The 24,444-nt window shown below is 49.8% G+C and overlaps 1 protein-coding gene across 1 annotated transcript in view; it reads left to right on the top strand.

Annotated features, from left to right (window-relative positions):
- LOC142259452 (uncharacterized) overlaps positions 1-24,444 on the top strand; it is a 583,478-nt gene that overhangs the window by 510,090 nt on the left and 48,944 nt on the right. Inside the window, exon 16 of the mRNA XM_075331872.1 lies at positions 6,222-6,324. Within this exon, the coding sequence (XP_075187987.1) occupies positions 6,222-6,324 (103 nt within the window). The remainder of the gene's footprint in view (positions 1-6,221; positions 6,325-24,444) is intronic.

Below are 24,444 nucleotides of genomic sequence, written 5' to 3'. Positions count from 1 at the left end.
GATTGGTCAGTCCAGGCTCCAGGAATTTCTTTTTCCATCGTCCCATGTGCAAAACAGGAAGCGGCAGCCATCTTCAAGCTATATATATATATAATATACTATACAGTATACTAGTTTATACTGTGTCTAAGGAAAAATCACTGAATATGCAATATACATATATACATGTTAGTAAGAAACAAAAGCACTCACAAATATGTGTGTTAGTTCACATCTACTGAACTATATAACTGAGTCTATGAAATGGCTGAATTAAGTATTTCTGGATTCTCAATTCTCCACGAAGAAGTGGAGCCTTGGAGACCGGAGCAGAGCGCTGGAGGAACGTGAGAGAGGTATGTGTTGTGTGTGAGTGCATTTTTTTAATATGTGTATGGAATGTGTGCTTGTATAGAGCGGACTATGTAGAGATTCATATTGTATATAGGGGGCTGTATGAAGCTTATGCTGTATATAGGGGGCTATGTGAGGCTATATACTGTAAATAGCAGATTATGTAGAGGCTCCTACTGTGTATGGGGGCTAGGTGAGGGTTCATACTGTAAATAAGAGGCTATGTAATGGCTTATACTGAATATAGGGGGCTATGTGAGGCTTATACTGTATATAGGGGCTATGCGAGGACTCCTACTGTTATAGCAGATTATGTAGATGTTTATCCTATATATAGGGAGCTATGTGAGAGCTCATATTGTATATAGGGAGCTACGTGGAGGCTCATATGGTATATAAGGAGCTGTGAGGGCTTATGCTGTTTATAGGAAGCTATTTGGGGGCTCATATGGTATATATGGAGCTGTGAGGGCTCATATTGTATATAAGGAGCTGTGGGGGCTCATGCTCTATATAGGGGCTGTGTGTGGGTTCATGCTGTGTATAGGGGGCTTTGTGGGGGCTTATGGTATATAAAGAGCTATGAGGGATCATATTGTATATAAGGAGCTGTGTGGGCTCATGCTGTATATATGGGAGCTGTGTGTGTTGTGTTCATACTGTATATAGAGGGATGTCAGCATACTTAGTTCCAGGGTCGGTCTGGCCCGCCGGGGTAGCGGGGAATACCCCGGTAGGCCCCGGGCCCTCAGTGGGCCCCTGTGCCTTACACAGTGCGGGGCAGAGTATAGCGCCGTGGGGCCGCCGGTTTCTCGGGCCGTGGTTATGTGCAGCAGACTGGGCAGGGTCCCCATGTTCTGATGGGCCCCCAGCCTATTAATCACAAACTGCAGCGATAGCACAAGTTCCGTACCATCGCTGCAGTTTCCATGGCTGCAGAAGGACCTGTGGTGACATCACAGACAGTCATGTGATACCACCGTAGGTCCTGCACTCCGGAAGTCCCAGACCTGTCCTGGAGACCGCACCGCTATTCAAATGTACACGCATCTTTCAGACGCGCGTACATTTGAACAGTGCGGCCGGTGTCAGGACTGAGGCGGAGGAGTTGCTCAGCCCCGCACCCACACAGCGGCCGTCATCACACTGCCGCCAGAACAGCAGAGAAGAGGACGTGCAGGGCTGTATGTAAGCGCTCAGGATCAGAATCATTCTCACCTCTCCTCGTTCCCGCAGTGCCTCCAGCTGCTTCTTCTAGACTGCAGGACACAGACCCCTCGATAATTCTGTCCTCTGCACAGAGCAGTCGCTGCAGGTGACTTCATGGCTTTACTGCAGTTAAATGCTTTACGGAGCCGCAAAGCATTTACCTGCAGTAAAGCTATGATGGCATCCTGCGGCGGCGGCTCCGTGCACCGGACGAGATCATGGAGTGGTCTATGAGCCTTCGGACTGATAAGGTAAGGACAGCGCAGGAATGGAGGACAGGTGAGAATAACGTGTGTGTGTGTGTGTGTGTGTGTGTGTGTGTGTGTGTGTGTGTGTGTGTGTGTGTGTGTGTGTACAACGGCATAATAGGGGACAGGAAGGGGACTGGAATGAGGACATTACTAAAGGATGGGGGGGCCCATTCACACACTGCACAAGGATGGGGGGGGGCATTCATACACTGCACAAGGATGGAGGGGGGCATTCATACACTGCACAAGGATTGGGGGGGCCCATTCATACACTGCACAAGGATGGGGGGCCCCATTCACACACTGCACAAGGATGGGAGGGGCATTCATACACTGCACAAGGATGGGGGGGCATTCATACACTGCACAAGGATGGAGGGACCCAGTCATACACTGCACAAGGATGGGGGGGGAGCATTCATACACTGCACAATGATGGGGGGGCTATTCACACATTGCACAAGGATGGAGGGGGCCCAGTCACACACTGTACAAGGATGGGGGGGCCCATTCACACACTGCACAAGGATGGGGGGGCCCATTCACACACTGCACAAGGATGGGGGGGCCCATTCACACACTGCACAAGGATGGGGGGACCATAGCTACACTGCACAAGGATGGGGGGTCCATTCATACACTGCACAAGGATGGGGGGACCATAGCTACACGGCACAAGGATGGGGGGGCCCATTCATACACTGCACAAGGATGGGGGGGACCATAGCTACACTGCACAAGGAAGGGGGGGCCCCATTGCTACACGGCACAGGGATGGGGGAGACCGTTGCTACACTGCACAAGTATGGGGGGGACCATTGCTACACTGCACAAGGATGGGGGGACCGTTGGTACACGGCACAAGGAAGGGGGGGCCCCATTGCTACACGGCACAGGGATGGGGGTGCCCGTTGGTACACTGCACAAGGATGGGGGGAGACCGTTGCTACACTGCACAAGGATGGAGGGGACCATAGCTACACTGCACAAGGATGGGGGGGACCGTTGGTACACGGCACAAGGAAGGGGGGGACCCATTGCTGCACGGCACAGGGATGGGGGGTGCCCGTTGGTATACTGCACAAGGATGGGGGGAGACCGTTGCTACACTGCACAAGTATGGGGGGACCATTGCTACACTGCACAAGGATGAAGAAGACCATTGCTACACTGCACTAGGATGCGGGGACTGTTGGTACACGGCACAAGGATGGGGGGGCACGTTGCTACACGGCACAGGGATGGGGGACCCGTTACCTATATACAGATCACCTGTTTATAAAGTCATCTGTGATCACTGTATTACCTGTACACCGACACTGTATACAGAGCTCCTGTGTATAATGGCACTGATGGTAATATTAATGTTATTAGTATTATTGGTTTTTATTCATGATCATTTATTGTAGTATTCGTCATTGTGTAGTAGTAATATGTGGTCTTGTCATGGTTTGGTGGTATTTGTCTCTTGTATGTAGTATTATTTAGTAGTCTGGTCATAGTGTCGTGGTATTTCTCCCTTGTATGTGGTAACATTTGGTTACTGTGTGGTCTAATTATGGTGTGGCGGTATTACTCTCTTGTATGTGGTTGTGTTTGATCACTATGTATTCGTAATATGTTATCTGGTCATGGTGTGGCGGTATTACTCTCTTGTATGTGATTGTATTCGGTCACTACAGTATGTGGTGGTAATATGTTGTCTGGTCATGGTGTGGCGGTATTTCCCCCTTGTATGTGATATTATTGGTCATGGTATAGTGGATTGTGTTATGTATGGAGGTCACTTTTTCTTTCTTTCAATATGGGGAAGATTCTTTATTTCCAATAATTTAAAGATTTGAATGTTTAACCCCTCGCTGTCCTCTGACTATTGCACTGCAGCAAATATGCACTTACAGAGGTTCTCCAGTGAAAACAAGTAATCTCCTTTACTAAGGCCACGTGCACACAGTTTTTGGTGAGTTTTTTACCTCAGTATTTGAAGCCAAAACCAGGAATTGTAAAATCAGTAAAATGAGAGGAAAAGTATAATAGAAAGACGGGCACCGCTTCTGCATTTTTCACCCACTCCTGGTTTTGGCTACAAATACTGATGTAAGATACTGAAAGTGTGAACATGGCCTAAGGATAAGTGATAACTTATTCATCAGTGGGGTCTGATTGCTGGGACCCAAACTGATCGGCAAAATGTGCAACCTTTATCCTCCATTACACTGGAGCTCAGGTCCGACTCGACCCCTGATTCATTCATTCCCTCAGTGGCTGCGAGCGCTAGGCTTGTTTTTATCTGACTGCTCCGCAGAGGATGAATGGAGCTGCGGTCACACATCCCACCCCACAGAGGATGAATGGAGCTGCGGTCACACATCCCACTCCACATAGGATGAATGGAGCTGCGGTCACACATCCCACCCTCCGCTGCATTGTATAATGGGCATATAAGTGCCCTGTCAGGGATAAAAGTTCCTCATTCTCCCGATCGGTGCGGTTTCTACTGGTCTGGTTCCGCCGATCAATAAGTTATCACCTACCGAACCTGTGGATCGGTGATAACTTGTCACCAAAGATCCCCCTTACTGCAAACTACTGTAATTGTAGAGTTATTGTGTGTGCACAGGAGATGTGCAGGAACCACCTGTGCTTTACAGTCAGCGCTAAACTATAACGGGCATAGCAGCTAATAGATATTTGCATGTAGCTGTAGGGTGGACCTCAGACACCCCAGTCCGACCCTGCTTAGTTCTGCTCATTATTAAAGGGAACCTGTCACCAGTTTTGGACCCTATGAACAAATGCCACTACCTTTAACGGTTTCTTTACTGTATTTTACAAATGTGTCTATCAGATCCTGACACCCCCCTGTGCACCACCAAAATACCATTTCATATGCTCCCGTGCTGAATGTCAATTAAGGTGGTGCAAAACAGAACTGCCGCGGAAACACCATCACATGTCTCAACGCTGGCAGGAAACTAGCCAGGTCTTTCACCGGGAAGGAACAACCACGGGAAGGGCAGTATCCAGTCAAGGAAACTGCCTATGCCAAAACATGGTATCCATCCACAGACAGCTGTTTCGGGGTATTTGCCCCTCATCGTTTTGCATGTTTTCCCGGGGGGCCTTGTTCTAGAATCACTGCGTTGAGAAACACGTGATGGTGTCTCCGTGGTGCTGGATGTTGATCTCCCTAAGGTCAATCATCCTTGTTTATGTAATTAAGGTGGTGCAGTCCGATAGGCATCCTCACTGCGGCGTCTGTCCGTCCTCTCTGCTCCGGATCATGTCCTCTTGCTCTGATTGATGTGGATGACACATCCTGCGCCATTCATGTAGTGAGCAGAGATCTCCAGTCTGCGCAGTAGCCCCTACTGCAGGCCGAGCATAGAACATCACTACGCAAGTGCCGAGCAACATCACTGCAATGTCGTTCTGATTTTGGCGCTGTTTCCCTGTGTCATTTATCAGTATCTAGCAGACCTGTGACCACCTTTACTTTGGGGATATGTTTGATTTATAGGAGTGTAGAAAAGCCCAGTGTACCTTGCTTATCTACATATCCGGCTGAAAGATACGTAAACACAATATGTACTACACCTGACCAGTACAAATGCTCATACAAACTGGTCTGAGTGATGACCGTTTTTTCCACAGGCAGACAATAGTAGAGCCGTCACCAGGTTTCCTAATATAAAGTATGGCCACCACCTTTAACACAGCTTTAGCAGCATTAGAGTAAGCTGTATGTCCCCGGGGCCTCTTCTCTTCCTACAATAACCATTGTCTTTTTCTACTTTGTGGATGATGTGTCTTACGTCATCCATATGGTGTTTCCCAATCGCACTTTTGCACAGGTCACTTGTCTCTGCTCTGCCGAGGGCTAGGTAAGGCCAAAGAGCGCTGATTACCCGAATGTAAAGCCGACACATGCGCACTACAATTCTGTGCTCTGCCCAATGGCGATTGTACAAAGAGAAGAGGCATCGGATCAAGCCCAGAGACGCCAATAGGACCGGACCAGGTATAATAAAATCTATTTTTTTGTACTATGCAGAAAGACTTGGTAAATACATACAGTTTACTAGAATACTGGAAAAGAAGCCTTAAATGTGGTGGCCGTACTTTATATTTATATTTTTATTTATATAAAATCTGATGACAGGTTCACTTTAAGGATGGGCCGCCACTCCTGGACCGCACTGGTGTGCTAGTCTCTAGGCCAAAATTTGCCAGTCAGCCCCTGCCTATGAGGTGTAGACGGCTGTGACCTCCTTGTGGTCAGTCTTGTTTTCTCCTCCAGTATTAGATGTTTTATACTTGTGTAATGAGAGCGGTGGAGACGGCAGGATCACAGCTGACCACAGACCTCACATGTCCGGATCTTATCTCCATTATTCCCGGGGACTTTTACAATATTTTGTTTTGCAGTTTTTGGATCCGGATAAAGATCTGAACAATATTAATTCTCCAGAGAAAAATGTGAGGGGCGATCAGCGGAGTAACGAGGAGATTCCTACAGATCACCGCCCCGGTGAGTACAGACCACCAAATAACGCACACAAGTCACACATTCCTATTTACCGCTCTTTGCTGTGTCAGTTTCTCCAGTGGTATATTAACCCTTCATGTAAAATACACATGAAATGTGAATGAATCTGCGATCCCGGTGCAGGTGATAACACGGGATGTGCAGTTATATTATAGAGGAGAAATACAGCTGGACATGAATTCTGCCGATGTGAGCGAGGACGAGCTCCAGCTCTTTCCTATTATCCGCTGTCAGGGCTTGTCACGAAACGGGGGGTAGGAAGTGGAAGTTACAGCCCCCTCTCCACCACCCGACAGACCGAGCACGTGACGCACTCTCTAGCGCCCCTCTTATAGTCAGGCCAATTATGGAATTGCCCCACAATAAGCAAGGAGGCCACTATTCTACTATGCCGATGATTGAAGGGCTCCCGGTGAGAGTAAGGTATATATTCCCCCGATGGAATATATCTAAACCTCCCTCAGATCTCACTGGTTGCCCCACAATGATCCTTGGCATAAACTCGCTGCCACCAATCGATTACGATAACTATTACGCCGAACACACAGACGTGGAATTCAGGATCGAGATAACAGAACAGCCCAAGATTAAACTATATATTTTAATCGTTGTAAGGCACACTAGAAACTACAATATATACAATATGGAATTTACAGAATATATATATGACTTCTATGCCCGCCGCGTTCTCAGCGAAGAATCTGCTAGTGACAGTCTCGGGCCGCCCACGAGACTTGATGTGAGAACACAGCGGGCATAAAAGGCACCGACAGCGCTGACGTCAGGAGTGCAGGAGATCGTCACAGCAGGTAATGATCTCATCTAACCTCCTGATAGCAACGCTCGTCATCCCCGCAGCTGCCCACACTGCAGTGTGAGAAGCTGCTGATACTGCAGGGCGGGCAGACACTGACACACTACAGTGCGGGCAGCCACGGGGCTGGAGCGGGACACAGACTGCACGGGCACCCGACGGAGGTCACACGGAAGTGCTTCCGTGCGGCCTCTAGGGATTTTGCGGACCCATTGACTTGTATTGAGTCACGGTCCGTTATTACGGAACAGAATAGGACATGTTCCATAATAACAGAACGGACATACGGCATTCGATTGTGTTTTTTTGTAGGATTGGATGCACACGGAACTTCTTCCGTGTGCCATCCAATCCTACACAAAAGCCATTGAAAAGATGGTCCTGCCGTGGGTCCGCAAAAAAGCAGGAACTAACCAGGACAAATGGAATGGTCATGTGAATGAGCCCTTAACTGTATCGGCGCACTGTGCACACTGATATAGTTAATGGTATCGCATCTAGGTACGTTACAGGGTTGAGCTGCTGGTACACGAGGTATGGGCCTTCCCAGGCTGCCTGAAGCTTATCCTGTGGTACCTTTTGACCCACCTGGTAGGTCCTCTCACAAGCATTCTGTTCATACCAATGCTTCTGATCGGCCTGGGCTTGAGCCATATTGTCGTGCACCAGCTGCGTCAAGGCCTGCATTTTGTCCCGGAAGCGCACAACATACTCAATGACAGACACTGCAGATTATCCACCACAGCGGAAGAAAAAGAACCAAAACGTGAATGCAACCCTAAATTGCAGAAAAAGGGGGTAGTCTTGATGGATTCCTGATACTTATTATTGATAGCGAACTCAGCTAGCGGCAGATATTCCACCCAGTCAGACTGACTGTCAGACACATAACACCGGAGATATTGTTCAAGGGTTTGATTGGAACGTTCAGTCTGACCATTGGTCTCTGGGTGGTAGGCAGATGAAAAAGATAGCTCTATATTGATCTTTTTACAAAACGCCCTCCAGAATTTCGAGACGAACTGTGTTCCTCGGTCAGAAACAATATTTTCCGGAACCCCGTGTAACCGCACAATATGCCTAATAAACAACTTGCTAAGAGTTTCAGAATTGGGTAATCCGGACAGAGGAACAAAATGACTCTGTTTGCTGAATCTATCCACTACTACCCAGATACAGGTCTTCCCTTCTGAGGGTGGAAGGTCAGTGATGAAGTCCATGGAGAGATGTGTCCAAGGGCTTACTGGAGTAGGTAGGGACTGGAGAAATCCGGCAGGGCGGGTACGGAGTGCCTTGGCTTGAGCACAAATTTCACAAGCCAGTACATATTCCTTACAATCTTTCGCTACGGTTGGCCATCAAAAATTCCTGGTTACTAATCGGAGGGTATTGCCGATACCAGGGTGACCTGCCAGCACAGAATTGTGGGATTCCTGGAGTACCCGTAGGCGAAGTGAGGGGGCGACAAACAGTTTATGCACAGGAATGGTTTCAGGAGCTTGGTCTTGGGTATTATGGACCTCTTCTATCAAATCTAAGGAAACAGATGACATAATAATGCCTTTAGCTAAAATATGCACTGGTTCAGAGTTTTCAGACTGAGAGGGACAGAAGCTACAGGAAATTGCATCAGCTCTGGTGTTCTTGGTACTGGGCCAGAATGTTACCACAAAATCAAATCTGGAGAAGAACAATGCCCACCTAGCTTGCCTAGGATTGAGTCTCTTAGCAGATTGCAGATACAGTCAGGGCCAGAAATATTTGGTCAGTGACACAAGTTTTGTTATTTTAGCTGTTTACAAAAACATGTTCAGAAATACAATTATATATATAATATGGGCTGAAAGTGCACACTCCCAGCTGCAATATGAGAGTTTTCACATCCAAATCGGAGAAAGGGTTTGGGAAGCCTAGCTCTGTAATGCATAGCCTCCTCTTTTTCAAGGGACCAAAAGTAATTGGACAAGGGACTCTAAGGGCTGCAATTAACTCTGAAGGCGTCTCCCTCGTTAACCTGTAATCAATGAAGTAGTTAAAAGGTCTGGGGTTGATTACAGGTGTGTGGTTTTGCATTTGGAAGCTGTTGCTGTGACCAGACAACATGCGGTCTAAGGAACTCTCAATTGAGGTGAAGCAGAACATCCTGAGGCTGAAAAAAAAGAAAAAATCCATCAGAGAGATAGCAGACATGCTTGGAGTAGCAAAATCAACAGTCGGGTACATTCTGAGAAAAAGGAATTGACTGGTGAGCTTGGGAACTCAAAAAGGCCTGGGCGTCCACGGATGACAACAGTGGTGGATGATCGCCGCATACTTTCTTTGGTGAAGAAGAACCCGTTCACAACATCAACTGAAGTCCAGAACACTCTCAGTGAAGTAGGTGTATCTGTCTCTAAGTCAACAGTAAAGAGAAGACTCCATGACAGTAAATACAAAGGGTTCACATCTAGATGCAAACCATTCATCAATTCCAAAAATAGACAGGCCAGAGTTAAATTTGCTGAAAAACACCTCATGAAGCCAGCTCAGTTCTGGAAAAGTATTCTATGGACAGATGAGACAAAGATCAACCTGTACCAGAATGATGGGAAGAAAAAAGTTTGGAGAAGAAAGGGAACGGCACATGATCCAAGGCACACCACATCCTCTGTAAAACATGGTGGAGGCAACGTGATGGCATGGGCATGCATGGCTTTCAATGGCACTGGGTCACTTGTGTTTATTGATGACATAACAGCAGACAAGAGTAGCCGGATGAATTCTGAAGTGTACCGGGATATACTTTCAGCCCAGATTCAGCCAAATGCTGCAAAGTTGATCGGACGGCGCTTCATAGTACAGATGGACAATGACCCCAAGCATACAGCCAAAGCTACCCAGGAGTTCATGAGTGCAAAAAAGTGGAACATTCTGCAATGGCCAAGTCAATCACCAGATCTTAACCCAATTGAGCATGCATTTCACTTGCTCAAATCCAGACTTAAGACTGAAAGACCCACAAACAAGCAAGACCTGAAGGCTGCGGCTGTAAAGGCCTGGCAAAGCATTAAGAAGGAGGAAACCCAGCGTTTGGTGATGTCCATGGGTTCCAGACTTAAGGCAGTGATTGCCTTCAAAGGATTCGCAACAAAATATTGAAAATAAAAATATTTTGTTTGGGTTTGGTTTATTTGTCCAATTACTTTTGACTTCCTAAAATGTGGAGTGTTTGTAAAGAAATGTGTACAATTCCTGCAATTTCTATCAGATATTTTTGTTCAAACCTTCAAATTAAACGTTACAATCTGCACTTGAATTCTGTTGTAGAGGTTTCATTTCAAATCCAATGTGGTGGCATGCAGAGCCCAACTCGCGAAAATTGTGTCACTGTCCAAATATTTCTGGACCTAACTGTAAGTGAGGTTTTTATGGTCTGTGATGACTGTGACCTTATGTTTGGCGGCGCCATTCCTCGAAGGCCCATTTAATTGCCAACAGCTCACGATTACCAATGTCATAATTTCTCTCTGTGGGAGAAAACTTGCGGGAAAAGAAGGCACAAGGACGAAGCTGAGTGAGAGACTGAGTACCTTGTGATAGCACCATTCCCACTCCAACCTCGGATGTATCGACTTCCACAATAAACGGATGCATAAAGTCAGGCTGAACTAGAATCGCGTCTGAGGAGAAACATTCTTTTAATTTTGAGAAGGCATGGATCGCCTCTGGCTTCTAATTAACCACATTAGCCCCCTGTTTAGTCAAATCGGTGAGGGGTTTGGCAATTTTGGAAAAATCTCTAATAAATTTGCGGTAGTAATTAGCAAACCCAAGGAAACGCTGCAAGGCCTTAAGAGACTTGGGTTGTACCCACTCCTTAATCGGTTGAAGCTTAGAGGGATCCATGCGGAAGCCTTCTGCAGACAATATATAACCCAGGAAATTAACTTCTGCCTCAAAAAAAAACAAAACACATTTCTCTTATTTAGCAAATAGGGAGTTCTCCCTGAATCTCTGGAGTACAGTGCGTACATGTTGGACATGTGACGTAGCATCAGGAGAATAAATCAGGATGTCATCCAGATAGACCACCACATATTGACCACAAATATCTCTGAAAATGTCACTAACAAAGTTCTGGAACACAGCCGGCGCATTACTTAATCCAAAAGGCATTACCAGGTACTCATAGTATCCCTCTGGAGTGTTAAATGCCGTTTTCCACTCATCTCCTTCTCTGATGCGGATTAGGTTATATGCTCCCCTGAGATACAGCTTGGTGAACCACCGGGCTCCTATGAGCTGGTTAAACAGATCGGGGATGAGTGGCAGACGGTACTGATTCTTTACAGTAATAGCATTAAGTTCACGGTAGTCAATACAAGGTCTGAGGCCACCATCTTTCTTATCAACGAAAAAGAATCCAGCGCCGACTGGTGACCTGGATGGTCTGATGAGCCCTCTATGCAGACTGTCTGCTATATAATCATTCATGGCCTGACGCTCCGGACCAGAAAGATTATACATTTTACCCTTGGGGAGTCGGGAATTGGGGACCAAATCTATGGGGCAGTCATAATCTCTGTGCGGAGGTAATTTTTTAGATTCAGATACAGAAAAGACATCAGCAAAATCCCTGAATGCATGAGGTATGAAGATAGGTTCAGCTCTAGTCAGGTTAACAGATAAAGACATGCACGTCTCCTGACACTCAGGGCTCCAGCGTACAATCTCACCCTGGTGCCAGTCTATGACTGGGTTATGTTTGCGCAGCCATGGCATGCCCAATACCACTGCTGACATCAGATTCTCAAGAACAAAAAATGACACTGATTCTACATGCAGAGCACCAACAAGCATGGAGATCTCTGGAGTTACAAAAGTAACCACACCCTGAGTGAGAGGGGTGCTATCAATAGCAGATATTCTAATAGGTGCATTTAACTTTAGCAAAGTCAAACCCAGCTCTTTTGCTACAATAGTGTCTATAAAATTAGCAGCAGAGCCACAATCAACAAAGGCATGCAGCCGTACAGATTTTCCCTGGTGAGACAATGAGACAGGTAACATTAACCTCATAGGGTCTGTAGGAAGTACCTGGGCACCTGAGCGGGTATCCTGGGGTCCGCTCAGGTGGTGCTGCTGCCTTGGAAGTGATTGCCTCTCTGATCCTGGCACTCCATGTTTGGCTCCACAACGTGATCTGCTCCCTTGCAGTCGACGGGACTCTGGACATGCTGAGGTAGGTGCTGCAGCAGGGGCTTGGACCTGAGCAGACCTGAGATCCTGCACTTGCTGTGTAAGTCCATGTACAAGGCCAGAAAGGGTGTGCACCTGATTTAGCACAGCATGGAGAGAATCCATTTATTTATTTTTTTTCTCCTAGTGAGATGGGCCAGAGATAATGTAACGCCTGCATGGATCCACAGACTCAGATGGGCTGAAAAGGGGAGGCTAGAGGGAAGCCACTCACCAAGCAGAACCCCCAGAACCATGAAACCCTTTAACCCCTTATACAGGGATTTGGAATTACACAGGGCCCTGGAGATAACTACCTGTGGAAGGCTGCAGTCCGATGAGAGTAGTAGTCAGGCAGGATCAAACCAGGAATTGCGGAACAGGGACAGAATTGGCAGGCAATGACGTAGTCCGCAAACGTAGCAGAGGTCAAATCCGGATCGGGCAGCGAGGTACAAAAACAGTAGGCAGGAGGGTAGTCAGAAAACACGCAGAAGTCAACACACAGGAATCACCAAACAGAATAGGACGTAACAGGAGCCAGGAAAATGAACTATCTCTGGCAGTGGTCATGTGACAGGAGGGGGAATAAGATGGGTGTGGTGTCTTCCCATTGGCTGTAGCTGAACGCTGGCAACTTCAGCTGGAAGACACATGCCACCCACAGTCAGCCAGCGGTACTGCAAATCCCAAGCTAACCCAGCCCAGTGGATGATCGGAGCCTGCGCCCACCAGTGCCGCTGGCATCGACTTCTCTCCCATCACCAGCACCATCCACGGCAGGAACACGGCGTCGCCTGGCGATCGGAGCAGAAGTCGCTGGAGCAGACTCAGGCGGTGACGTAACACAACGCTTCTGATCGGCCTGGGCTTGAACCATACTGACGTGCACCAGCTGCGTCAAGGCCTGCATTTTGTCCCGGAAGCGCACAACATACTCAATGACAGACAATCCAGGAGTAGCCAAATCCCCTTCCCAAACCTCCTTCACCAGAGCCAGGAGGCCCCGCACACGTCGCCCGTACAGGAGCTCAAAAGGTGAGAATCCCCTTGAGGCCTGTGGAACCTCGCGATAAGCAAATAACTGGTGTGGGAGATACCGCTCCCAGTCACACCCGTAAGAGTCGACCAACATCTTAAGCATCTGCTTTAAGGTGCCATTGAACCGCTCGCACAGGCCATTAGTCGGTGGGTGGTACGGGCTGGTCACCAGATGTGGCACCTGTATTTGCTTACAGAGGTACTCCATCAGCTGTGACATGAATTGGGTCCCCCGGTCAGTGAGCATTTCCTAGGGAAAACCCACTCGGGATAAAATCTCCAGCAATGCGGTGGCCACCTTGTCAGCCCAAATGGACGACAAGGCTACCGCTTCAGGGTACCAGGTGGCATAATCTACTACCGTCAGTATGAAGCGTTTCCCGGAGCTGCTGGGGATGGCCAGCGGGCTGACCAGATCCACAGCCACCCTCCTGAAAGGCTCATCAATGATGGGCAAAGATACCAGTGGGGCTTTGGGGCGTGGAGCCACCTTCCCCACTCTCTGACAGGTGTCACGCGAACGGCAGTAGGCAACCACATCGGCCCCAATCTTTGGCCAGTAGAAATGCTGGGTTAACCTGGCCTTGGTATTAGAGATCCCTAGGTGTCCGGCCATTGGAATCTCATGTGCAATCCGCAACAACGCCGTCCGGAATGGAGAGGGTACCACCAACTGTCGGTCCCTGGGCCACGCCTCTGGTGAACCCTGCTGGACCATGACTCGGTACAGCCGTCCTTGGTCCCAGACCACTTGCTCTGGGTCCGAGTCCGAGGGAGGCTGTGCCGCTTGCGCCTTAAGAGCTTTCAGGCTGTCGTCAGCTTCTAACGCTGCCTGAAACCCCTGACTAGATGTGGCCAGAATCAAGGAGACTGCCACGTCTTCAGTCAGTACCCCGGGACCTGTGCCCTGGCCTCCGCCTGACTCCGCTGCCACTTGGTGAGAAGGGGAGGAGCTATCAGACCTCCGGGAGGCCCCTTGGGTTCCAGCACCCCCACTGCGGGTGACAGCGGCCACAGCCGCTATTACCGTGGGTCGTGCCTGCTTCTCCTTCGTTCCTGACCAAGTCGCCGGTCCAGGCAGACCAACCTGGCTTCCTGACACCCCGGTTGTGGGGCAACCCTGCACCGAGATCTTACCTGGGAGCGCTCCCGCTCCTGAGCCAGCCCCAATCTCACCTGCCTGTCCACCCACCCTGCAGCAACAGATCCCCGCTGTGAAATCTCTGGGGACCCCGCATTTGCTGTGGTAGCCCCCACCTCACACACTGGCTCTCTCTCTACAGTATCCTGCTCTCTACTTATCTCTGCAGAGGGCAACAGATCCCAGCTCACTGGCTGATCACTGGTAAAGGCATTGCCACACCTTTCTCTGACTCCCTCCCCTCCTGTCACAGCTGCAGCAGCGTGTGTGTCTAGGGTGTAAGTGTAAGCAGAAGACCCAGAGCTCACTCCCTCCTCCCTTACATCATGTACAGCTAACACATCCACATCGCCAGCGGGACTCCTATCAGTTATTACCCACCTCGCTCACCCCTCGTCCTGCGACCCAATCCAAATAAACCTTGGCGACGGGCAGCGCCGGTTCAATGCCTCCAATCACGGAGACAGCGATGGTTTTTCCAGGTACCAAGTCTTGGGGGGACACCATCTCAGGCCGTACCAGAGTCATCTCAGCGGCAGTATCTCACACTCCCATGGTCATAGACCGGCCGACTGACGGGTTGTAAGATGTCCAGGGACCTACCACCACCCCCACCCACACACATCACCGTGGGCTTTCTTTGGGACGGGGCTTTGTGGCGCTAAGGGCACATGGCCTTGAAGTGTCCAGTTTGGTTGCACTGGTGGCACCGTCTTGGTTCTGCCACTGGCCTGGAGAGGGGAGTCGAGGGGCAGGTGGGGCAGTCGCAGGATTCATCTTACCCCCTCTCCAGGTGCTGCTGGCGGCCACTCTCTTGGCCTCAGGTGCCCGATTGTTGGTGTAGTCATCCGCCAGGGCAGCTGTAGCAGTGGACCCCTTTGGCTTCTGGTCTCGGATGAACTGGCGGAGATCCTCAGGGCAATTCCACAAGAGTTACTCCGTGATGAGCAAAGCCAGGATCTCCGTTCCGGTGGTAAGCTGCAGGCATTGGGTCCATTGGTCTGCAGCTCTGGCAAGGGCCCTCCGGTGGTCAGCCCAGGTGTCCTTTGGTCCCTTCTGCAGGCTCTGGAACTTCTTGTGATAGGACACCGGAGTAAGGTTGTACTGTTGGATCAGGGCCCGCTTGATGGTGTCATAGCCCTGATCTGCCTCAGCAGGCAAGTCCCCAAGGATTTCCAGGGCCTTACCCCTTAAACGGGGGATCAGGTACTTGGCCCACTGGTCCTTGTCCAGATGGTGCTACAGGCAAGGCCATCAGAAAAGAGTCCAAGTCTCCATCCTTCTCCAGCACTGGGAAGTCCTCAACACGGACCTTTGGAAGCTTGGTGTCTCGATGGTCACGGGTGGATGATGAGGGATGGAGCTGAGCTAGCTGCAGCTGGTGGTCAGGCTCTGCCTGTCGCTCCGCAGCCTCACGCTCTGCCCGTCGATCTCGCTCCGCAGCCTCACGCTCTGCCCGTCGATGTCGCTCCGCAGCCTCACGCTCTGCCTGTCGCTCTCGTTCCGCAGTTTCCTGCGCTACCAGACGCCCATGCTCTGCTATGAGTACCTGGTTCGTGTTCTGGTCACCAGCTGTAAGACTGGCCACGGCAGCTTGAAGGAGGGCCTCTGAACCTCTCAGGCTGGGGGGATTGGCAAGGGGTGATCTGCGGCACGCTGCAAAGCCAGGTGATGAGCGACCTGCTGAAGGGTGGGGGACTGGCATTTGGCTCCCTGAGGACCTTTGGGTGGGTTTCTCCTCGTCTTGTCAATAATTGCCAGGCTGTGCACTGTCCTTTGCAGAGCGTCTTTCTGGCGTTGGGCTCCTGGAGGACTCGTGGACAACCTCCTCATTGCTGCACACAACACAGTCCTCCCCCTCTTCGTCTCCTGCCTTAGCATTGGCAAGTTGCATAGCTCTGCTCCTGGTGCCATCAGCCATTCTTGCAGACTTTGGTCACTGACACAGAACTGCCACCTGATGCACCCACACACCTTACTGTATCTGAACTCTGACACTCTAGTGTTGAGCTCGTCTTAAGACCCCAGCAGCCATAGCTGCTACTGGCAGTCTTTAGTGTCTGGGAGTGTGGGTCTCACGCTCACACACACTATTATCTTGATCCCACCGCTGCCACCAATATGTCACGAAACGGGGGGGTAGGAAGTGGAAGTTACAGCCCCCTTTGCACCACCAGACAGACCGAGCACGTGACGCGCTCTCTAGCGCCCCTCTTATAGTCAGGCCAATTATGGAATTGCCCGACAATAAGCAAGGAGGCCGCTATTCTACTATGCTGATGATTGAAGGGCTCCCGGTGAGAGTAAGGTATATATTCCCCCCGACCTCTGCGGACGGAATATAGCTAAACCTCCCTCAGATCTCACTGGTTGCCCCACAATTATCCTTGGCATAAACTCACAGCCACCAATCGATTACGATAACTGTTTGCCGAGCACACAGACGTGGGATTCAGGATCGAGATAACAGAACAGTCCAAGATTAAATTATATATTTTAATCGCCCTAAATGGCACACTAGAAACTACAATATATACAATATGGAATTTACAGAGTATCTATATATAGGTCAGAGTACATCTACAAATAAGACATGGTTACAGAGGCAGATCAGGCAGTTACCTTATGCGTCTGGCCAGCGGGGGTTTCATGGACTTTCTCACATGTGTATCCGACACAAGACCCCCGAGCAAAGACAAGCCAGAACATAGCCACACTACCTTTATCAAATTGGCTACAATCCACATCCCCTCCTACCTAGTGACCTCACAGGGGAGCACTGCCCCACCCCTATCTTGATTCTAGAATAATATCCCAAAGTGATTATTGGTCATAACTTTACCTGGGAATGTCGTAGGCGGACGCCAATGCTCTCATTTTTACAGTTATGATTTTACCTTCACAATGATAGGACACATTGGTAGTCTGCTGGTACCCCACTGCCCAATATCAAGTTTGGGATACCTACAGAGGTCCCACACCTATATAAAATATGTACTGGAATTGTCAGCATGCCGGGATGCCATATTTCTGCTTGACATATTTATAGGAAGCACGGCTCACGAGATATTAAACATTTATTCCTGGTGCCTGTCTGTCTCAGGAGTACAGGATACCTGTAATTAGTCTGTGGCTTCTACAGCATCACGGGGGGGGGGTGTCTCCCTTTACTTTATTGTTCCCAGGCCTAAACAGCTCACCTAATTTCCATATCATAGGAGATTGCCTTTTGTTCGCACCATTGCTAACAGACAGTTTCCTCAAGTTAATTAGTATACTGATTGAAGCTACTGATGTCACACTAAGCAACATCGCTAGCAACATCGCTGCTAACGAACAACTTTTGTGACGTTGCTAGCAATGTTGCTGTGTGTGACATCCAGCAACAACCTGGCCCCTGCTGTGAGTTCGTTGGTTGTTGCTGAATGTCCTGGGCCATTTTTTAGTTGTTGCTGTCCTGCTGTGAAGCACAGATCGCTGTGTGTGACAGCGAGACAGCAACAACTAAATGTGCAGGCAGCAGGAGCCGGCTTCTGCAGAGGCTGGTAACCAATGTAAACATCGGGTAACCAAGAAGCCCTGTCCTTGGTTACCCGATATTTACCTTTGATACCAGCCTCAGCCGCTCTCACTGTCAGTGCCGGCTCCTGCTCTGTAAACATGTAGCTGCAGGACACATCGGGTTAATTAACCCGATGTGTGCTGTAGCTAGGAGAGCAAGGAGCCAGCGCTAAGCAGTGTGCGCTGCTCCCTGCTCTGTGCACATTTAGCTGCAGCACACATCGGGTAATTAACCCCATGTGTGCTGTAACTAGGAGAGCAGGGAGCCAGCGCTCAGTGTGCGCTGCTCCCTGCTCTCTGCACGTGTGGCTGGACACTGGTTGCTGGTGAGCTCACCAGCAACTCGTGTAGCCACGCTCCAGCGATCCCTGCCAGGTCAGGTTGCTGGTGGGATCGCTGGAGCGTCGCAGTGTGACAGCTCACCAGCAACCTCCTAGCAACTTACCAGCGATCCCTATCGTTGTTGGGATCGCTGGTAAGTTGCTTAGTGTGACTGGACCTTAAGACCTGAGGTACCTTGACAAGATGGCGGCTATAGGAATATCTCTTAATAGCTCAGAATATATCCCTATTTCCTCACAATATAGATATATACAGTGTATATATCATATATATATATATATATATATATATATATATATATATATATATATATATACATACGGTGTATGCGGCACAGTGGCTCAGTGGTTAGCACTGCAGTCTTGCAGCGCTGGGGTCCTAGGTTCGAATCCCACCAAGGACACTATCTGGAAGGAGTTTGTATGTTCTCCCCGTGTTTGCATGGGTTTCCTCCGGGTACTCCGGTTTCCTCCCACACGCCAAAGACATACAGATAGGGACTCTAGATTGTGAGCCCCAATGGGGACAGTGTTGTAAATGTATGTAAAGTGCTGTGGAATTAATAATGCTATATAAATAAATACAATTATTATATATATATATACATACTGTATGTATGTGTGTTTATGTGATATATATATATATATATATAATATACATTAGTGTGTGTGTGTGTATATATATATTTATATATACTGTATATATTGTGTTGCACCTCGCAACCTGGGGGGTACTCACTCAGCATGTGTGCTTCAGGTATACACGGGAGGCACTTCCTTAATCACAGGCTTCTTTATTCAGACTGCATATAGCAGATTGCGAGTACTGCATACAGATGGCATTTACTTGCAGGAGACAGGCACGTTCCCAAGCACCAGGTCTCCAGGTTCAGTCCAGCCAGATAAGCCCCAACATAGCCTTCTCAGACAGCAGGTTTCCTCACCTCCACACACACACAGGCAAACCCGGCTAGTTCCTCCACCACAGGAAGTTCAGAGCAGGGCCCTGGGTGTGTCCAGAGGTCTGACTTTTACCCCTGAGACCACACCCCGAGGTGGAGATATGATGAACAGCCGTCCCACCCATCTCTTTAGCTGGACATAACAAACCCGCCCCAGGTAACCCACGTTAACCCTCTCAGCACAGCACCAGTGATCATATCACATATCCTCCCCCTCTGCCCAAAGCCGGGGGCTTTGGCACCTTGACATAGCGGATGAGAGCACCCGCTCTGTCCGCCCCAGACCACAGCCCGTGACGTACCATCCTCCACTGTCACCAGAACCTTCCCGGCGAACTCCCTCAGACGTCCCCCGGTCAAACCCATCTCCCCAAGGCTGCCGCCCACGGTCGGAGGAGGAGGGAGACTCTCCCTTAGTCAGTACTACCGTCCTGTCAGTCCCTGAGCTAACCTGACCACTAGAGGGGTCACTATCGAGGGGCCACCGCGGGGAGCTGACGGAAGAGGTGCCATAACTAGCTTCTCCGCCTGTTCGCCACACAGACCTCTCGTGGGCTCGCCTTCCCGGGCATCTTCGTCTGTGTCTCAGATAGTGTACTCTCTTGCCAGCGTCTTTGGCTAAGGGTGCTGCCCTCCTTTTATTCAGTTTGTCGGATTGCGTCTCACAGGACGGAGACCCTTCAGAGTCTGTGCTATAGCCTGACGAATACCCGGGTCCTCTAAGACCCTGGCTCATTTTACCATCGGACTTGCTTTTGCCCTCTGAGGCAACACGTTCATCGAGTGGGCCACCTTTCTTTTCCGGGCCATAGCCCATATATGGTCGCCATCCCGCACCAGCATGGCGGAGTTGATTCGCAATTCTCTGTCTTTCTAGATTCAATTGTTTTAAGTCTTCCAAGTATCCAAGGCGGTATTCTAGGAGGGTTCGTATAACTTCAACACACTCCGTTGTACCCGCAATGGCACAGGGAACCATACCGACTTCATAGGGTACCCTGGCTTTATTATGGATATCAATTCTTACTCTCGTCACACCGGTCTTATCAACCATCTCCTGCATGGTTCTTCCATGTCGTCCAATAAGCCTCATGACCATCTCTTTGGGCACTTGAATGGTCTCTTCCACAAACTCCAACAACCGTCGAGCTGTCTTCACTGCGTCTGCAGTTTTCCCATACATACGGAATGTTCCACTGTCTTTTTCTAGGTGCACAGCAGTAACACTTGGAACCTTCCTGGCTTGATTAATATTATTTCTTGGCGCTCTCAATGCCAGCCCAATTAATGTTGTCTTCACAACCACCACTTCTTGAAACCCTGCGGTCAGCTGCTCCAAGCATCTGATGTCTTCATCCTTCTTTGCAGTGATGAGCCACTTCGTATGAAGACACCGTAGATGCATGTCACTCAGGATGGCCACTCGCTTCTTTGTGACGTCACTAAAAGAGCACACCACCAACCAATTAGTCTTTGCAGCAAAGTACACTTTACAGGCTCCTACCGCCTTCTGGAATCTCTCATGCACCTTCTCACTGGCACAGGCTTCTCTTAAGTCTTCCGGCACGTCTATCCGGCACTCGAAGACTGGTCTGCTTCCTTTACTTTCAAGGACACTAGACAGTTCCTGAGGTCTCTTACCTCCTTCCATATTCTTCACCAAAGGCTTCACCTTTTGAGTCACACCCTCCTCGGGTTCCTCCCTGGCCTCAGAGCCTTTGGGTTTCAGGCTCTTAGCTGAGTCATTCTTATCTGCGATCTTGGTCTTACCCACTGAGTCAGTCAGGCTCTCAGCTCCTGATGAGACCTCGGGTCCAGACTTCACCTCTTCTTCCGAGGCTCTTTCCACTTTTACAGCACCAGCTGTGTCTTGGGACTTGACTGCATTACCTCCAACTTCCTCTTGGGTCTCTGCAGTGTCGCCCTCAGCCTTCTCTTGGGAATTTGTAGCATCACCTTCTGCCAGGGTGTCAGACCCTTCAGCATGGCACTCTGTTCCGTTTAGATTCGCTATTATCCACCCCAGCACTAGGTAGGTCACTGGTCTGCTCACTATGACCGTTGTGGATTATCCCTCCACCAACACTCTCCAGGCTTTCATTTCCTGTACTACTCTCACTTGACAGACTATCAGCTTCACACCTGGAAACCAGAGGGACCACCATCAGTACTTCCTTGGTTGACTCCTTTTCTGCAATTTCAGCCCGCTGATTTTTGTCATTACAATGTGTCAGTTCAGTCTCTGATTCCTCTTTCTGTTGCAGGATATCACTGTCTGGCTCCACCGTAGCAGTTGCTACTGGCAACATGTTTTCCTTATCCAGGTATTTCACCTTCTCTGCACCCTCAGACGGCATACACTGTGCCACCTCTCGACGCGTATTACGTCTTTGGCGTCGGGAGGAAGTTTTACCCTTCTCACCCTTCTGTACCTCACTGTGCTCGTTTGTCATCTTTCTTGAGTCAGTGTCTTTACTGGAGTCATTGTCACTCCCCCTGGTGTCTTGGACTAACATGTCCCCGCTTAACCAGGTGTCAGCCCCCTTTTCTGGAGCTACTATAATTTTAGTGGTCACACTGTCACCTCCCTTTAGAGACGACGCTTCACTAAATCGGGGAGACCCTCTATTTCCCTTGGTCACCCCTAACTCTGGACAGTCCTTATTTGGAGTTACCTTCTCCTCATTGCACCTCAAGATACCACAGGGAATCTGTCTAACCTCATACGGAAAAGAGGCTTCTTTAGGCGGGGGCCGACTCATTCCTATGCAATCGGTCCCGGCCTTTTTCTTCCATAACTCCTGAAAGAACTCAAAGTCCCGTCCTATGATAACCGGATACAGGAGATCTGGAGCTACACCCACATCAGGGCGCCCCAAACGTTCGGCCGTCTGAATCATCACCCTGCCTAGAGGATATTCTTTAGTGGTCCCATGCACACAACTTCCTTCTATTGTCCTACCCACCATAAAATGGAGATTGGGCATGGGTCTCACTACGGTAAACCGGCTCTCCGGGTCTAACAGACCAGACACACGTAGCCCATTCAAGTCCACGGAGCACTTCTGTGGCCTCATACCGGTTGGATAGTTTATACCGCAGGTAGGACATATGTAAGGCGAACCCCATTGCCCCTTGCTATAGTTCACCTGTTCGGATTTTGAATGCTCCACCCCCTTGTGGGTCACCACCGCTTTCTGGGGTCCCGCCCCCTGTTGGGTAACTACCCCGTTACAGGCCTCAGCCCCCTTTTGGGCAACCACCCCATTGTGGGCCTTAGCCCCCTTTTGGGCAACCACCCCTTGTTGGGACTCCGCCCCCTTTTGGGCAACCACCCCTTTGTGGGACTCCGCCCCCTTTTGGGCAACCACCCCTTTGTGAGACTCCGCCCCCTTTTGGGCAACCACCCCTATGTTGGACTCCGCCCTCTTTTGGGCAACCACCCCTATGTGGGACTCCGCCCCCTTTTGGGGTTTCCATGCAATGTCCTTAGCCCCCAGCTCACACCGTTCACCCTTATCTCCCTGGGCACCCAGTGTCCATAGTGGCCCCCAAAGGGAACGCTCAAACTGGTCCATGGATGCCACATCGCTGCGCACTGACAGCTCCTGCTGTCCCCGCACCAGGAACTGTTACAGCTCCTCCACAACGTCTGCATGACCCATTCCCTCTTTTCGGCTTTCAGCCCCCACTGCTGTCACTGGCCCTCCTGGCACATGCTGTTGGTGCTGCTGGCTCTGCAGCAGCTGTTTCAGGAACCCCTCCATGCTGCAACGAGAAGAGGAACAGGAGGGGCGCTCCAATGGGTAATACCCGGTGGTCAAAGACAGGGGGAGGGGGGTTAGAGAACCACTAACCTTTCCGGGTTGTACCACCCGTACAACCCGGATCTCCAGCCTGTCGTGTATCACTGCTCACCAAGCAGGGCCCCACAATTCCTGGTTGGCCTGGAACCTCCAGTCGCTGGTCTCTCGCCACTGCAGCATGGAATCCCGCAGACCTGTTGAGTCACCGCCAGCTGCTTGAGTGCGCTGTCCCTGTTCGTGGACCCACCGATCCACCGCAAACCCCTGCAGCAGTATGCCGAAAAACTTCGTGGACCCGGCTGTGAAGATGTAATTTACCCTCTCACTGTATATGCTGTAATACTATGTCAGGATGTGATGTCACTTTCCTTTGGTTGTACTTACTGAACACTTTGAAATGTCTTGGGATGTAAGTAACCATACCTTCCCCCCATCTCCTGTGTCTCTGGGCCCATAATGCAATTATCTCTTGTCCACACAGCCAGGGGAACTTCTCATTGTTTGGTAAGCAGTGGATAACGCCAACTACACAAACCTGTAGACATCTCGGAGCCAACCTTCTAGAATCTTCTAGTGGGCCCAACCGTTGCATAGACCCCTACCCTTGAGGGGCGGGCCCACGAGCTCAAACAATTCACTCCTGTTTCTAAATGCAGTTGGGAGTTGAGTTTTTGAAGAGGAAGGGAGCGAGATCTGAATCTGCGGACAGACCTCGCCGTCCAGTGGATTGTGTGGGATTTCTGGGACTCTGAAAAGGACTATTACGTTGTGAACTGGCACTTTGGATTATCGGGAGGTGCCCCCGAATCTGTTTTATTTGGACTTGTCGTGTGCTGTTCCTGTATTCCTGTTAGTAAACCTGTTGGATCATCCTCGGCCTGTTGTCTCTCTTTGCTCTGATGTACACCCCCGTCACAAACTGGTTGGCAGCGCTGGGATCAGAGCAGAAGGAATGGAGGACAATGGCTCAACATCAGGAACCAGCACTGCAGAGTACAAGACCTGGACTTTGGGGAGCCTGCAATCAAAGGCCCGTGAAGTAGGAGTTCGTTTCAAAGGACTCTCCAAGGAGCAGCTGATTGAGGCGCTAGGAGGAGTCTGTTCGCAAAATGACGTGGAGGAAGGATCCTCACAGCAAACGGAAGAAAGACGGCAGCCGGAGGTGAATACCCAAAAAAGTCAATGGGTTGTGTGGTACAAGGAGGAGATGGCACTGCTT

The sequence above is a fragment of the Anomaloglossus baeobatrachus genome, chromosome 1, assembly GCF_048569485.1.
Source record: "Anomaloglossus baeobatrachus isolate aAnoBae1 chromosome 1, aAnoBae1.hap1, whole genome shotgun sequence".
Classification (NCBI taxonomy): domain Eukaryota; kingdom Metazoa; phylum Chordata; class Amphibia; order Anura; family Aromobatidae; genus Anomaloglossus; species Anomaloglossus baeobatrachus.
The sequence above is the reverse complement of the archived record's forward strand: the minus strand, read 5'-3'. Positions and strand labels throughout refer to the sequence as shown.